At 36.4% G+C, this 18,810-nt stretch overlaps 1 protein-coding gene across 1 annotated transcript in view; it reads right to left on the minus strand.

The window, feature by feature from the left end:
* The window catches only part of PCLO (piccolo presynaptic cytomatrix protein), a 417,535-nt gene that overhangs the window by 64,121 nt on the left and 334,604 nt on the right, over window positions 1–18,810 (minus strand). The window contains exons 16-20 of the mRNA XM_023250308.2: window positions 17,872–17,898; window positions 10,052–10,145; window positions 8,359–8,430; window positions 6,184–6,364; window positions 4,374–4,568 (exon numbers count right to left, since the gene is read on the minus strand). Coding sequence (XP_023106076.2) covers window positions 4,374–4,568; window positions 6,184–6,364; window positions 8,359–8,430; window positions 10,052–10,145; window positions 17,872–17,898 — 569 coding nt within the window. The remainder of the gene's footprint in view (window positions 1–4,373; window positions 4,569–6,183; window positions 6,365–8,358; window positions 8,431–10,051; window positions 10,146–17,871; window positions 17,899–18,810) is intronic.

Consider the following 18,810-nt stretch of genomic DNA (forward strand, 5'->3'; position numbering starts at 1 on the left):
AAAAACCATTTGCAGGGATTTCTAAACACAAAAGAGTTGTTTAGGCATCAGGATTATCTGGCACAATCTGTCTAATCTTTCTCTTCAGGTTTCCCAGCGTGCACCTAAACCCCGGAGGGAGAAAGTTCTCTCTGGCTCACTCCATAATTCTTGCTTGACCCATATTTTATGCTACTCCAAGCAAAAATCTGCTGAGAGGCTCACAATATATATATATATATATATATATATATATATATATATATACATACACACACACACACACACACACACACACACATATATTTGAATGGCTCTTTAGGGACGATTTTGTCACCCTTGATAGAAACGATTACAGATGTACACAGAGCCTTACAGACTCTGCTTACTGCCACACTGGGCTTATGCATGACAGGGTTTTATTTCCTTGTTTGTGGCAGCTTCACTCCCGGCTTTCAGAAAAGAGGGTCATGTAGGTACAGTAAGTCTAAATTGTACTCTGCCATCATTTCTAGCAAACTCTAATCGTTTGTAAGAAGTGGAACAATAAATAACATATATGTAAATGACAATTGTTTTATTGAAAGAAGAGTTTGATTTCAAAGGAGACAGAGTATTAAAAAAGCAAAGGTTTAGGCCTCGTAGCAAGGGTCAGGTTGCCAATTCTAGGAATTTCTGGGTGTGTATTCTACCCGTGATCCTAGCCATCTCTCTGACTGCTTACTCAGAAGAAAGGGATAAGGTGATCTTCAGTGAAGACCTCATCTACTAGGTGTGATCAAATGAGAAGATGGCTGACAACATACTTGGTATAATGTGAAGAACTATTCAAATGAAGGGCAGGATTATCAGAAAGCAGATGGGACTATATGGACTCCAGTGTGAGGTTTGAAATGGAAGGCTTTTATCTGAACACTTAAAATTAATAATACTTATGTATGCGGTTAGAGAATAGGAACCCGTTGGCTCTTTGTACGTTTACATCTCAGACCAGTTTTTCTAAGCTTTCAACTAATGGCACAGCATTTTATATAATTTGATCCTATAGCATGTTTACCACCAGTTGTTTGGCAAAATGCATGGCTGAATTATATTCTTGGTGCATTTACGGTAGCAGGAAAACAATTATGTTTCACAAAATAGACACTTTCTTTATCGTCTGCTAATACAAAATTAAACAAGAAATGTTCACCACGGCATGTTATCTTGATTACTTCAGTACAGAATGACTTCAGTATTCAGTCACGGCACCTTAAATGTATATGAATATCTGTTACAGCATTATTCAAATAAAGGGAACTAAAAGCATTTTGCTATAGATTTTAACCATATCTAGAAAAAACTCAGACAAAATATTCTATAGCAATACTTATATCATGATCATTAAAAATAGAGTGTGAAATAAGGGAAGCATTTGACTACTGTGACCTTTATCATTATGGACTATCTGAAGTAAGAAAATGAGTAACATTAAGAAATCCACTGAACTTATCTGATGGAAGAAAAAGTCACAGGTGGGATTTTAAGTACTTTTGGAAAGTACTGGTAAGCTAAGTAGAAAAGGGTAACCGTGCAGAGGTGATAATTACCAGGCTAATTTAGAAAACATCACTATGTTTTATGCCACAGGTACTTTCCACTGTCCCAAAATATCTGATTCGTTGGAACAAGAACCTATTATAAATTTTGGTTTTCAGAGAATAAAGAGGAATGCAATAGGAAAGTATAAGGCTTGATTTTAATTTGGTGACAAGTAGAGAATCATAAAATCAAGTACTTTAGGGCTAGAAGGGACATAACGGGGCACTAGTATCCTATTTAAAAAAACCCTTCATTTTATCAATGTTTTTGAACTAAATTCAAAGACAATTTTAGAATCACCCTCATTTGATTTTTGTCACTGGCAGTAGCACTCTTTCTTGGGAAAAACTGCAGGAATGCTGGGGCAAGTTAGGGATAGATGCAAACTTGCTTTCCTTTATGAACACAGCTATGGAATCAAGTTTACATACACCCACCCACCCCCCCCCCCAGAGCGAGGGCTCATGGGATTTGTCTTCCTCCAAACAGAAACCTGGGAAGACCGCAGAGTAGATCAGATGTTCGAGCAAGACATAGCAGAAGTATCACTGAGCAGCCCAGCCCCTATCACTTACTTACATGTTTATGTACGCTTGGTGCTTATTTGGCAGTAATTTTCCATCTAACTAATAATGTTTCAGACATAAAACTTTGTTCTGCTCCCCACATGGTCTATCATTAGAGATCTCACTAGCAATGGAACAAAAACTATAAATACTCTATTGCAAGGAATCAAATGAGAAAGCAAAAACTGACACACTCATTTTAAGCTGCATCATATAACAATGGCTCAGAACCCAGTAGTTTATGAATGAAATAAAGATACTTTATTTATTACACAGGCACTTGGATATTCACATGCCCAACACATCTGATACACTTAACAACTATGGAAACATGAGTGGAAAATCTCTGTTTGTAGGATCAAGAGAGAACTTTCACCATGTAAAGGTGAATTAGTGCATTAACAATTTTTCCCTTACTTTCCTCTAAGAATTTCCAAAATCCACTGAATGTTTAAAAAGTTACACTTGAAATAATATGCAACAGACACTGATCTACATTCCAACTGGTATGCTAGTTCGAATTTTGAGCAGTTTAAACTTTTATCACAATGCAACATATTTATAGTCATGCTTGAACAGATTAGGTTAGTAGCATGCATTCCATTCTGCAATATGAATATTGTTAATCTATTTCCCAACAGAAGTCAAAAGATGCCCAGTGCATAGAAAAATACAAATCACCGTAGTCAATATATCATGGGACTGATTTTGGGACTTACACAGCGACGAGGAAGTCCTGAAATGCCATGCCCACAAAAGCACATTAAAAAGGGGATAAACATATTTTATCAGACAATGTCTAAAAATTAAAAGAGGAAGGCTTTAAATTTGGGGGATGTTCTCGCTGTGTGCTTTGAATAGCGCCTTTCTGCTCACCTCCTTCTGGCTTGACTGGTCCATCAGACATCACCTTCCTGAGGGCTAGCTGGCTTTGGTCTTGGTTGCCATTGGCTGGTGGAGGCAGATTATCAGACTGAGTTCTTTGAATGGGGAGGATTCCTGCTATGCTGTGTCTGTGCTGCTTCCTGGCATGATTAGACTGACCGCTTTTATGTGCTGCTGTGGCAGTGTGGGTGAAATGGAAACCCAGAGTATGTATCCTCAGATGGAACCAGCTTAAATGTTACTCATGCAAACAGAAGTGATCTTTTGCTCTCTTTAAATAAGGTGGGTTTTCAAATGCCAAAATGACACCACATGCATAGCACTAAAGGGGTTAAAACTGGCTGTTTCTTTGGAAATGAAGACTTTGGGACATGGGGATAACATCAGTCTATGTCCATTGTCTGGCTGATGTCTCTTGGAAGGAACAGTGGACCTCCATTTGTAAAATCTCTGTTCTTACTAAGTTTTGATATACCAGTTGACTACATTTTCATAAATTAAATGAAAATACAGCAGTTAAGATGGGTGGATTGTTATTCTTTAATTGATATCTTGACTATCCTAGGATCCCCAATGGTTAGGAAAAAAGTAACCAATAAATTCGCTGTTATCATACGCAAAGTGTGATCCAACGAAATGGACCCCAGTGTGTTCCTTAAGGTCACACTGCCTCATCACATATGTTTATACATATATTAATATTATATAATTTTTTGGAAATATGAGACATGATTTTCTTCACAGATTTTTTTTTTTTGTCAAACGATTAGCAAGTATCCCACATGGAAAGCTACAATACTTCACGTGCATAATTCATTAAGGTATTTAAGCTTGAAATGCCTTTTCCCCCTCCAGGTTCGAGAATTTGCCTGCTGGTGGTATTACTCTTCTGCCCCCAATTTTGGAATGTTTTCAGAGAATCTCACTTCCAATCTGCTCTAACTGCTCCGGTGTGTGCTTTTTTGGTGTAATGCCTAGAAAACTGGCAGTCACGTGTGCTTATAATTCCTGTACTCGAAAGGATATTTAAAGTGCACACACAAAGGACACACAACATTGCGTTGTCTGCAAACATCACGGACACAGCTACCAAGTACTATGAGCCAGGTTGGATGGATGGTGGAGACAAAGGGGAAACAGCCAGTTTTATTGCGGTCCACGTCAATAAAAAAAAAAAAAAAATTAAATAAGAGAGAGAGCATATATATGTATTGGTACTGTCCTTACACAGACAAAGGGACAGAGAACGGAGTGAGCGGGGTGTGCCAAAACACAGAAAGCAGACAGGGAAGGACAGCAGGGAAGGAAGGCAACAGATGAACATTAAGCTGCCATGCTGAGGAATTTATTTGCGTCTTTTACTTGGTTGCAGGCGGAGCTGTTGCACTGCGGCTTCGGCAGCGGCTATGGCAGCCCCTGCATCTTCCAGGTGGGTCTGGGTGACGCTGGTTTTGCTCTGGCTGCGAGACGGTCCGTGAGAGCGGAGGTGACCTTCGGAGGAGGATTTCGAGCTACCAGGACTACTGTGGGATTTCTCAATGGTGGGAACCTGCATGTCTGGTTACAAAAGGGTGAAACAGGAGTTAACGTGGCTCCAGCATTCCTCCCATCGAGCCCGGCCTCACGTCATTTGCAACTGTCTAAGATTTATGTTAATGCCGCTGCCTGTTGGGCTTACTTATGTGACTGCTCCCTACTCGGCAATGTGATTAAACATTTGGGAAGCCGTGTGGGGGAGGGGAGTCAAGAGGATGATAATGTTGAGAAGAAGGGAGAAGTGTGAGAAGAGAAAATACATCTGACTATCCTCATGTAAATGAATTATGGTAACTTATCCTTTTAGCAAGCAACTGCCGATTCAGGTAGGGACCAGGCAGGAGCCGACAGGCTGACACTACCACAGAGGAGTTTTAAGTAAAAATGCGGTGATTCCTGGACGAAGGGGCGTGAGTCACTATAGGACACATCAAGTGTGGGGACTGTAGAATCATGTCTCGGGTGATTTTAGAGAATGTGGACTATAGATCCCACATTGACTATGGCAGTCAGAGAGAAGTCTTTATGCTAATAATATTCTAGACCGTTAATCAGGGCAGAGTTGTTCTGGAAGTGGAATCCATAAATGATCTATAAAGCTCAGTCATAAGTCATATCTGTAGCACGCATGGGAGTCTGTGGTTTATCAGATCAACTCAGTGTCCTACTGGACTTGGCCTCGTGGTTTTCCATCTCCTAGAACACATGCAATTGGGACCCATTCCTTTCTAATGTGCAAAGAACCACTTTTCAATGTGATGTACTTTCTGAGAAGAGAAGGGAGCAAGACTCAGGTCCAGTATAAAAAGTTATAGTTGATACTTGTACATAGTTCAATATATCTAGGGAAGATACTACATGGTTATCTCATACAGGTAGTAACTCGGTTTATGATGAAGATTAATGTGTCGTAGGATAATTGGCAATAAACCTCTCAAAGGAAAATCTCATTCAAATGGGAATTCTGTGTGTATTGCCCAAACCGATGTATAACATTATTATTTCAAAAAATAATAATGAGTTTTAAAAAAAAATCATAGAATTAGCTTGAGGCCAACATTTAGGAAAGGTTTAAGTAAATTTCAACATACCAATTGTTGTGATGACATGGGGAAAATGTTCTTGATATGACAAGTAAAAATCAGGATGCAAAATTATGTATAGCTTACATATAGATAATATGTGAATAAGAAAATACCTATGAAAAAATAGGGGTTTAAACAATTAGAAGAAATCTGCATCAATGGTAATAATGAGTATGTCTCGTCAATGAACTGTTGAGAATTTTTATTTTTCTTTACGGAATAACCCAACACATTTTATAAAATCCTAGTATCATGGAATCTGAGAGCTGGAAATAACCCAACAGCTCATATAGCCCAAACTCCTCCATTATCCTGCTTCAAAACCAGAGTTAGGTGAAGATCGCCAAGTAGTAAACCTAATTATGGGCTGATCCGAGACTAACACCCTTTACTCCTGATTCCATATCAATCACTCTTTGCATTACATTATATTACATACTTTCCAACAGAATCCAACATTTCAAAATAAATTACATCTACAGGCATTCATATTCAGAAGTTACTAAGTGAACAAGGAGACAAAAGCTTTTTCTACTTGAAATGTCTCCTACCCTTGGATGGGTCAGGGAAGATACCATGGCTTCTGCTTTTGATGACAGATGGCTTTGGAGGCTGCTGGCTGCCCTGACTGGAATGCGACTTGCCATGATCGAGGCTTTCAGTCTGTTCTTTGAGAGAATACCATCTAGGAGTGTTATCGAGGTGAGATGTGCTAGATAAATCAATCAGTACCTGAAAAACAATGCAGGAAGTCAATGAGGTTGATATAATTCACTCATTACTCTCTTCTGTGACCTGAAATTTATTCATGGATATAAGATACAGTATGACGTTGAGGACGACCAGGCTGTCTTCCTCATGTTTCTTTACGCATGACATTGGGAACAATGCCCTGTGCATCATAGATGTCTAATAAACACTTGGTTAAATGGAACTGTATAAAATCTCAGACTATTAATTATTTTGGAGATGATGTAAAAAGGTAGACTTGCAATTCTTCATGAAAGAAAACTTTCTTTTGTGAAATGAACACATTCTAGTACTAAATTTGGATCTTTTGTTTTTCTAACTTGGATATCATTTTTAAAGATTGGTTTTAGTTATGAGAGGGACAAAATAAAAAAGAATGGGCAATTTGCAAATTACTAACTTATTCCCTGTATTTTAAAACATACTTTAGTTGATCTTTGAAATAGGGGTATGACTAATAACTTAACGGTGAGAAAGCACTGTGTCATGTTTTAACTGGCAGCATTTTTTGTCTTTGTTTTTTTTTTAACATTTATTCATTTGTGAGAGACAGAGAGAGACAACGCAGAAGCGGGGGGAGGGGTAGAGAGAGAGGGAAACAGAAACCTAAGCAGGCTCCAGGCTCTGAGCTGTCAGCACAGAGCCAGATGCGGGACTTGAGTTGGACACGGGGCTCGAATCCATGAACTGTGAAATCATGACCTGAGCCCAAGTCGGACTCCTAACCAAATGAACCACCCAGACTTCCCAGCATTTTTTTCTTTCTTAGTGATTCGTAAGTAATAGAGCATTTTAGAGTTGCTGGCATTTCAGATTTGATGAGACATAAAATAATGAGAACCAACACAATGGATATATGCTCTAAATTCATGTGAACAATCAGTTTTAAAAACAACAATAAATCAGTTTTCTGAAATGGGACATTAAGTCAGATATAACAGTGCATCCTAGAACTGTCCGAAGGGCAAGACTATTCCTAGTGGCTGTACTAGCATGAGACTGCAATTAAAGGTCAAACGGTCTAGTTTTGATGGGAAAGAGAAATACAGAGTCTAGGAACCAAACAAGGTCTCACATCACCTAGACTACATAACAGTTTTCTATGATTTCTGGAAAGGGACATCATATTGTCTAGGTGTTATTTTTTTAAGAGATGGTTTATTTTTCTTTACTTTTTTAGTGTAATTTATTGTCAAATTGGTTTCCATACAACACCCAGGGCTCATCCCAACAGGTACCCTCCTCAATGCTCATCACCCACTTTCCCCTTTCCCTCACCCCCCATCAACCCTCAGTTTGTTCTCTGTATTCAAGAGTCTCTTACGGCTTATTTTTTAACATTAATTCACAACTTCTGTTTTAGCAAAGATCACTAAATAAAATATATATTTTTGGAAAAATGATAGATGAAAACAAAAACAAACCAAAAATGCAGAATCTGACCACTGTGCCAGAGTTCAATAATGAGGTTAGATTTCATGTGAATTTACATAAAATTCCTTTTTATTGTCTTCTCCTACTTCTAGTTTTGCCTTGTAAAATATTTTGAGAGTTTTCACGGGATACTTCAAAGAAATAAGAATGTAAAATGTCACATAAAGTCAATGATACATTCAGTGAGGAATAGCGACTCAATAACCTCAAAATGCAATTTAAAAATCTAGCTCATTTTATAAAGTTTATCTCAAAATTTTAACATAATCATTTGGGTTCACAGCATGATTATATATCTCCTATGAAAACAATTACTAGTTCATCTTGCAAATTATTTATAAAGTACATCAAATGGTAAAGTGAAGACCATTTCTCAAGTTACTATTCATCAACTGAAAAGGATGAATCAGGAAATACATTCTATCCACCGAAGGGCTTCAACCAAAATGGTTGTCTTATAAACTTAAGAAATACGCTTGCATCAAGCTCTAATTGGTGGTTCATAATGAAAGCGAATAAGGAAAAGGAAATCAGATGCTCACCTCACCAAGAAAGTCATTGGAAGAAAATCTATCATAATCCCAGACGGTCACCTCCAGTGTTTTCTTCTTGAGCTACAGTTTAAATCAAAATGTCATCAACCCATTCCTCATCATAAATTTTCATCACACTCTATTATAGATTCATTTACTTTCACTTCCTTGAAGTGTATAAAAGGACTTCAAATTTATCTAAAAATGTGGGTTTATATTAAATAGTATGTGAAATACCAATGGTTTTACAGTCAAACCTAGTGTTTGCTCGTAAGAGACCTCAAAGTTTTACTCATTTCCTGTTATTCTAACACTCCCCTCAGATTTTAAAAATAAAAGCAGAATCCATAAATGCTCTTTAAATACATGGAATTCATAGGTTGCAAAACTGTCTAGGTAATTTAGATAAAATATTTGGATTAGAGTTTTTTGGTTTTAATAAATCATCGAAAGACGTAAGTAGCATTGCCTTATTTCTGCAGGTAAATTTAACTTCTTTTAAATTCAAGAACCCAGATTACAATTTATACCTAGCTTCAACTTCACAATCACATCAGAAATCTTCCAGAGGACAAATCCTAAACCTCCTTTATAATCTTGAGGCTAGTCATCTGTATGTCTTGGTCTGTACAGTTCAGCTTCACAATGTCAGACTTACGAGGCCTCATTTTAGAGAAGACAGAGAATTCCTAAAATGTTGTCTGGTACAATAATACATTTTTTAAATTTTATTTACTTATTTTGAGAGAGGGAGAGAGAGAGAGAGAGAGAGAGAGCGCGCGCACACAAGTGGGGGAAGGGCAGAGAGGACAGACAGAATCCCAAGCAGGCTCTGTGCTACTAGCACAGAGCCCAATGCCGGGCTCAAATGCACAAAAGTGAGTTTAATACCTGAGCCAAGGTCAAGAGTCAGATGTTTAATTGACTATGCCACACAGACGCCTATCAATAATATATTTATATACACTAAAATCTTTTCTTTATATTGTTTATGAAAGTCAAATATAGCCAAGTATTACTTTTGTAATATACATATCAGATCATTATGGTGTCTAACATTACCGTATACAATGTATTACATCAATTATATCTCAATAAAACTGGAAAAAAAAGAAAAGAGATTGGCCAAATTAAAAAAAAAATTAATGTTTATTTATTTTCGAGACAGAGACAGAGCATGAATGGGGGAGGGCTAGAGAGAGAGGGAGACACAGAATCCGAAGAGGACTCCAGGCTCTCAGCTATCAGCACAGAGCCTAACGCAGGGCTTGAACTCATGGACCATGAGATCATGACCTGAGCAGAAGTTGGACACTTAACCAACTGAGCAACCCATGTGCCCCTGAGATTGGCCAAATTTTAAAAAAATGTACAGCCAGTTGGAAAAATAGTTTCCCTCAAAATATGACAAATATGGCCTAGTCTGTTGAACTATTTAAATTTTGAAATAATTGGTGGAAAATGTTCCACTGGTCTTATGTCTTTGCTTATTTTTTGGCTGTTTTGTCAAAATGCCCACATTTACATTCATGGGATCTTTGAACTGTACCCATTTCCTTTCACTGGCTACCTTTCTCATATATATTTTACTTATTCCTTCTTGTCCGTGTGACAAAATTGATAGACTACAATCTTTTAATACTTTTGCCATTGCTATTCTTATATTAGCCTAAATCTGTCACAGAAAATAATCATTGCATACCTGTTCCATGGAGATACTTTTATAAATTACTGTTTGATTCCATTCAGGATTAAGACTTTTTTGAACATATTTAGTCCTCCTCTTGTACTCAGCACTGAATTAGAAGCCAAAAAAAAAAAAAAAAAAAAAACAGAAAAAAAAGTTACATTGATTATTCACCTTAACTGATGACTTCGTAGTTAACAGGAAGGTCGTGCAGACATTTTAAGATGATACTTTGTGTTAAATCATTATGCAATCATCTCCTCATCTTACCATCTTAAGCCTTATTTTAAATTGAATAAAAAATGACAATTTAAGAACATGTTGGATGCCTTTGGTTTTATTTGCCCTGAAGTAGTTTTTTAAAGAAAAGCTTTAGGTGTTCCAGCTATACTGTAATTTAGGAAATCTTTCCCAAGAGATAATTACATGAACTATATGGTAACATCTATACTTGACATCAATCAACTGATGGGAATGAACTATCATTGTTGCTATTAGCCAATGTTACCCCACAGAGAAGGCCTTTATCTAATCTTCACTGCTTTTTTCCTGAATTTTCTGCCTAGCCTTCGATCTCAGGTCCTAGATAACACTTCAGTGCTGATGGGCACCAGAGTCCTGAAAACCAACATACTCGTCTGGAGTTCTTTCATGTGCCTTGACTTTACGAGGTGGCTTTTCTAAAAGGACTGGATCCTGTCCCTGGGTTTGGTGGTGTGTGTTCTCAGCTATGGGCAGACTAACTCTTGCTAGTTCCTGGTCTCATGCGCTCCACTTCCTGGAATGCCTCTTACTGTTTCGCAGGCACAATCTACCCTATCCATTTTAGACAGAGCTGTTGAGAATCAAGCTCCAGGGCATCCCACCTTCAGAATGTCTTTCTTCTGTCTCTGGCTTTTTTCTCTTTCTTACCAGGATATGCAGGGGCAGTAATTCACAACATTGACTGCATACTGGGATTAGCTAGAAATCCAAGTTCTAAGGCTGCAAAGAGGGCAACCGGCCATGCACCCATATCTCCTTGCCTGGCACCTCCGAAGAGATCCTCATCTAATAGGTCTGGGGTGACGCGTGACTATCAAAAATTTTTAAAATCTTCTGGGTAAAACTAATGTGCATCCAAGGATGAGAACCACTGAACTCATGTTTCCCAGGACCTCCTATTTCAGCCATGGTGAACTGAATCCAAATTAAGAAATAAAGCATCGACCTTCTCTCTTCTACCCAACTCATCTGTACAAAAATAAAAGCTGGATTTGACAATGTTTTTATTCAAGATAAACTGCAAATAATTTTGGGGAAGTGTAAATGCAATGATTTGAAAACACAGGAATTGTCATATATTATAGATAGTATAAATTGATACATACTTTTTACCTGAATTTAGATGGATTTTAGATGAAACTGGTGAAGTTTATGTACCCAAACCCCCAGCAAATTCTACTTTGACTTATTCCACTTCTATCTAGAGAAATTCTCCTGTGCACAGGGAATGTGTTCTCCTCACCTGTGCACAAGGAATGTGTTCAAGAACATTCACCGTAACATTATTTCTAACAGCATATTAATATGATATATACAATATATTCATTCAGTAAAATAGCAGCAGTTAAAATGAATAAAATACACCTCCATATATCAAGACAGATACATCTAGAAAAAAGTTAAGCAAAAAATTTGCAGAAGGATAACTAAAGTAAGTTATTATGATTTAAAATTAAAATCATGTGAGCTAATACAGTAAACTACGTATACATGTATATATAATAAAAATATATTAATATCATAAGTCAGCTTGGGAATTATAGGTATCAAATTCTATTTAGTAGTTTTCTCAGGTAGACAGAGGAATGGTTTCAGAGGGTTTCAAGAGGGTACGTACAAAATGTTTTTTAATAAAAAAATTTGGAGCCTATATAGCAGAATATTAAAATTTGATAGAACCGAATATCAAAAACAGAGGTATTTGTTATTGTCTATAATTTTCAGTTTGAAATATTTTCCAATAGAACTTCAAAATAACTTTGGTAGGCTATGTGTCTTTATATCTTATGTTTTTGTTTTTTTTAAATGTTTTTATCTATTTTTGAGAGAGAGAGAGAGAGGGAAAGAGGGAAGAGAGTGAGAGCCAGCGGGTTACAGGCAGAGAGAGAGGAACAGAGAACCTGAAGCAATGTAGGGCTTGGACTCACGAACCATGAGATCATGACCTGAGCCCAGGTCAGATGCTTAACCGAATGAGCTACCCAGGAGCCTAAATTTTTTTTTTAATGATGTCATCAGAAGAATGAATGTGAGCACTTTCAAGATAATAAGCCTTGGTTGGTAGCTACTTTAGAATTCATGGCTATTTCTCTAGGCAGGTATACTTAGAAGAAAAACATGGTAGTCTGACTTTTAAAAATTCTATTCGTTTTGGACTATTTGTTTGTTATCAAGGTAATGAGATCATGGGGAAACATTAAGGATAAAATTCATAATACAGTAAATAGCAGCAAATTTTTTTTCAATGCTGAATAATTCAATGCATCATATTTTAAAAATATGGGAATTAATGTCAAACGTAAACTCCAGTACTTTCTTGAAAATTCCAGATATTGTCAATAGATGTGAAAATGGTCTGTATTATTAAAATGTCTTGAAAAGGATTTATTAGCCATCATCTTTTCTGAATCTATGAATATGGATAATTGTTACCACAATTTTTCACGTTTTTTTCACATATACATTTTGTAAAAGTTCTTGGTTCGTGGGTGAAAAGCAATTTATAAAGTAAGCACATTAAAATAAAAACAGCTAACATTCATTAAGTGCTTAGTTTTTCTCAGGCAGAGTTCTAAATGCTTTTTATGTATTAGCTCATTTAACCCTCGTGGTAATTCTGTGAGACAGGGTAGAAAAAACTGAAGATCCGTGGAATTAAGGGCTGTTGGGAAGGTGGCATAGTTATTACCTGGCAGGACTATGATCCAGACATAGGGAAACTGACTGGTTGCTCTTTTTTTTTTTTTTCAACGTTTATTTATTTTTGGGACAGAGAGAGACAGAGCATGAACGGGGGAGGGGCAGAGAGAGAGGGAGACACAGAATCGGAAACAGGCTCCAGGCTCTGAGCCATCAGCCCTGAGCCTGACACGGGGCTTGAACTCACGGACCACGAGATCGTGACCTGGCTGAAGTTGGACGCTTAACCGACTGCGCCACCCAGGCGCCCCGACTGGTTGCTCTTAAATGTAAGCTGTATGTACTTTTTTTGTGAACTTAATTAGGTTCACAAAATCTGAATAAGCCACCAGTTTCTTAATTTCAGGCTTTATCAGCTGCAGTGCCTCATTTGTCTTCTTTACCAAATAATCTAAAGTCCTTCCTTTCAATTTAGATATATAGATTTCCTGTATATGTAATATAAATTTTATACAATATGTGTGTATATAGACACATACAGAAAATTAGGCAAGTTTTAGAGGTGTTTAGGGAAATTCTGAATAGTATATCCCAGGAGAGTGTTGTGGAACCAGGGATAATTATCATAAATATTTCTTTTTGCCCAGATACACTCGGGAATAACCCAAACTGGCAGAATTTTATGCCATTAATGAATTTGATTCTTTAATTCTCTCCAGACTCAATGTGTCCATTTCATTTACGATTATTGTCGGTAAACACAACTGGCCTCCACTCTTCCTGGTTGAGCTGTGTAAATGATAATGAAATCCTTTGCAGTTTTCTTGTACTTGAATTTTATGACACAGAGATGGTCGCACAAAGCCACTCCTTCAACGACACTTGTTTTTTAACTACCATGTACCAAGCACCTGGAGCATGATCTGATCGGGCTGTGTAGCCATCTCACACAAATGAAAACTCTCCACACCTTCTCCCATCTGTATCAGAATCTGGATTTACAAGCTGAAGATGGTCAAGCAGAGGGACTCTTAAACGTGAGCATAAATGAGGGTGAGGAAAAAGTGGGGCTCCTTTTCTGTTTCCTTCTTCATCCAGAAAACACACTATATTCCCTCCTGGGAAGATGGCAATAATGATATTCAATGAGGACAATGAGTCCATATCTGATAATCAGAAAAGTTTTTTTAACCAGGGAAAATAAAAAGTCAATTAATCAAGATGGGGCATGGGGCTAATAAAGAAAAGTTAAGCTTCATCCCCTTGAAGTTTTGACTAATTTCTTTTCTCTTTCATTTTTTAATTTGACCGGTTATTTTCTCATGAGTAAATCTGCTTTTAAGACAGGCAGAAAAAGGTATTTGAAATTCAATTATTCTTCCCTAAACTGACAGAAAAACAGTACTCTGAGTTTCTCTTTTTAATTTAAAAATATAGATGAGAAAGAAGAATGGGATATGATGGCTTCTTTCTATTTCACTCTCATAGAATTAAAATATTGAAGGTTTTTATTTCTTTTGTTTTATTTGGTTTTCCTTTGTTGGAAATCATATACATACACACACACACACATACATGCATACATATATATATACACACACACACATACATAAAGACCACAGACATATATACACATACTTATATATAGAAACACACAACACACACATACATACACATATATACATATATATTTCTTTACTGAAAAAATACAGTAGGTCCAATAAAGAAACACACACACACACACACACACACACACACACAATTTTTAATTACTCCTCTAATGATTTTCCTTTAAATTAGAAAGAAGCTCGTATCATATTCCATTTTATAAGCTCTATTGTTCTGTGCAGTAGTGTGTTTTTAGCACATCACTTCATTGCCCCCTGTGCTCCCTGAAGTCAGAGCTATGGTTGTTTGTCAACTCTCACCTCAGCTCCTAGCACAGTGTCTGGAACAGTCTGTGCTAAAGAAATGTTTATTGGATGGATCCTTAAAACATGCTCCTACTTTTTTCCTCTTAAAATCCACTAAAATGAAACAAGTTTTGGCCTTTGAATTGTAAATGCACACAACACCTGTTCCTGATTTACATAGGTCTTGGAGGAAACAGTCTGATACGCTAACAAGGAGGTTTAGAGAAAGTCTAGCCAGGAATGGAACTTCAAGGTATTATGATAGCTAATATCAGCTTCAATCATAGCAAAGTCTCATAGTCTCATTAGTGGGAAAAGGTCTGCACTTTGTCAAACAGTGTAAAGAGAGAAAACCAGAATGGGATCCTTTGGATAAGCTCATTGCCATTTCCTAATTACCCAGGGACAACTTCTGAGTTCATGCACTCTTTGTGCTCTTTCCTGGTCTTTCTTTCACCTCATCTTGGTGCTGACGATTTGGGCTTCCAGAGCTTATGAGTATATTGATCCAAGGGTAGGAAGAGGAAATGAAAGGAGACCAGAAAATTGGACCAGTGAAATTCTTATCAGTTCACAGGACTTTTTCTTTTTTAAATTTTAAGAATTCTTAAATTTTAAGAATAAAATGTATTATATTTTATTATTGAAAAAAATGAAGTTCAAAGTTGTTTAGTTTCCTATACAGTGATGTTAAATAATTTGGTGTAATGCTGTAGCCCAAGCTTTCTGTATCTTCTTTTTTGTAGGGATAACTGACCACTGGCTACTTGATGCAGCCAATCATGAAATATGAATAATCCCACAAATTTTTTTTAATGTTTATTTACTTTTTCTTTTGAGAGAGAGCGAGAGTGTGAGCAAGCAGGGGAGGGGCAGAGGAATATAGGAATTATATATACCTATATATATTCCTATATATACATATATTCCTATATATATATTCCTATATATATATTCCTATATATATATATATATTCCTATATATATATGGGCCATATATATTCTTATATTTATATAGGAATATAGGAATTATAGGAATATAGGAATATAGGAATTATATATTCCTATATATAATTCCTATATATATATATATTCCTATATATATATATTCCTATATATATATATATATATATTCCTATATATATATATATATATATATATATATATATGGGCCATATATATTCTTTTATATATATATATATATTCCTATATATATATGTGTGTATATGTATATATACTTCCTATATATAAATTATATATATTTGTACATAAACACATATCATAACAAATTTAGGGCAGTTTTAGAGTAGCTTAGGGAATTCTGAGTGGTATTACCCTAAGAGAGTGTAATTGTACATACTATTGGCAATAATATCAACTACCATTATTGAGTTTATTACGTACTGGACATTATGCTTACCACTTTTGGTGGTTTACTCTGTTTCACAAAATGCCTGGGAGGGGTGCTATTATTATTTCTATTTAGCAGAAGAGGAAATCATTTTAGACAAAGCTTACAACTTCTAAGAGGCAGGGCTAAAATTCAAACCCAAGTTCTTCAGGACTTCACTCACTGGCCCCCTCAGCCAAAACTACAATATCAGTACCTTATCATTATAATTCCTTCTCACATCGACAGTTCTCAGAGATGATGAAAGTGACTTCTAAATGAAACATATAATGAGAAAGTGACTTCTAGATCTTTGAAATTGTGACCAGCACATCCTAGACGGTTTCAACCAGTATTCACATTTACAAAACACACTCTCTTCTAAGTTAAATACAGACAATCATTGTCATTCTGACAACTACCCTCCACCCCTGTTTCTCTAGATAAATGATAGGAAGGTTCTGCATAAAGGGATTGATAATATCTGTTCTAAAATGACATTATCTCTTTCAACCAAACTAATTTTGCCCATCAGTCTGAGAGATCTGGATGGTGTCCTGAGACAGCTAGCCATAACAAGCAACCTTACAGAATATCAAATTTAGTGTTTGCCATGATTAAGTGGATGTAAGGAAACAAAAAAATTTCTGGCCACCAGAAAGGGTGTGGTGACTAATCCTATTCTTTACAATATTTAAATATCCAACTGCTATCAGGATCAAAATCAGAAACAACGTCTTTAGGGCCACAGCTTGCCAGAATTAGGAAATATGTTAAATGTTAATGTCACAGACAAAAACAAATCCTGTACCGTTAATATTTTGTGTGGGATTAAAATTCTCACCACCTTATTGCTACAGATGGTATAAGAGTCACCTCCCCAACTAAATAAATAACACACATAGTATATAATGTAACGAAATGTGCAAAAGAATGCTTCCAGTTATGTATCTAAAAGACACTCTTGGCTGACAATATAATGATGTATCGAGTTATGAGCTCTCTTAGAAAACTGTTTCTACTGTTGGCAAACAAAGAAGGATGCTCTTGTGTTGTTGTTAATGTGGGAGAGCAGGCAGGTTATGGCATCCTTTTGCACAGCAATACCTTGGTGGTGCAGAAGTTATAAAGACACGGAAATGTCTCAATATCAGGTCTAATTGATGGAAAAAGACTACAAACCTCTGGTCTTTAAGATGAGATTCCATGTCTAGTACTGGACATCCAGAAGATCAGTTAATTTCTTTTGAAAGATGACTCTAGATTTTGTTTTTATTTGGAATAGAAGACTCAGGAGCACTTAAGCCAGGGTTACCGCATGAGAAGCTAAATGTATTTTAGCGGACAAATTATATTTGAAAACTAGTTATATCTATATTGCAGGGTGATATTTCTTTCTTCACATTTTCCCGTTTTTAACGTTTTTTACTTTTCAATTTTCTACTGCACACATCTGCTAAGCCTATTTAGTAATGTAATCAGAGCGATTTTCTGGTAGCCTAATTCAATAGATACCAACATGTAAAAAGATACAAATGAACTACAGGTGAATGTATATTTTCAAGTGTGTACATATAAACTTTAGACATCACAGCACAGCATTGACACTGAAAATGAGCCAACTCTACCTTGCATTCTGGACAACCATGACTTGACTGCATTGATTCCAAGAGCAAGAGTGAAGGATATAACAGGCAAGTCGGAAAGACAGGAAGAAAAAAAGTTAGGAAGAGAAACAAAGAAGAAAATACGAGAATAATAACCAGAGGACCTATACCAGAATATATAAATAACATGAAGCAGAAACCAATCTCAGAGCTACAGTGAAAATAATACCTCCTAAATGTAAAAAATCCCAAGGCCTTGGATGCTGTAATAATTAGGAGTAATTTAATAAAAGGTTTACGAGTTGAATAGGGCAGCTGATTAGCTGCTTTTGGGGAGGAACCCACCCAGCAGGCTTGTTTTGTCTGACAAAATACTGGAGATGGCTTGAGATGGGGAGTTCACTCTGTATACTGGAATCCCCTGTTACTCCCCCCAGAATGACTGACATATTCATGTTACCTGTCTGCCCTTTCTGGTTACTCAAGTTTGCAATACTCTAATTGAAACATATCATGTAATAAATAAAAGACAGGCACTCTCATATAGCATAAAAGGTGACACTCTCCAGGATACTATTAGAGAAGATAGAAAGTAAAAGACACTGCTTTATTTTCATTCATTCATTAGCAAATGCCAATTAAAAATACACCCTAGGCAGTGATTTCTTCTTGCCCCATAATATTGTCATTAAATAACACTGAAGGTCTAATGACCCAATCAAAGGCAGAATGAAGTTATCAGTTTGTTGTTATGCTCACATGAAAAAAAGCAGCCAAATTACAGCTGTAACTAATTATGATATAAATGAACATAAAATAAAAACTCTCCTTTCCTCTGCTATATGGCTAGCTGGTGATCCTTATAAATAAATAAAATGCAATGATTTAAAAATAGAACCACAACACCAGCAATTCTAAGTTTCTAAATAAAATCAATGGGATAAAAGTAAAGGCTGCATG

This window comes from Felis catus, chromosome A2 (genome assembly GCF_018350175.1).
Source record: "Felis catus isolate Fca126 chromosome A2, F.catus_Fca126_mat1.0, whole genome shotgun sequence".
NCBI classification, from domain to species: Eukaryota; Metazoa; Chordata; class Mammalia; order Carnivora; family Felidae; genus Felis; species Felis catus.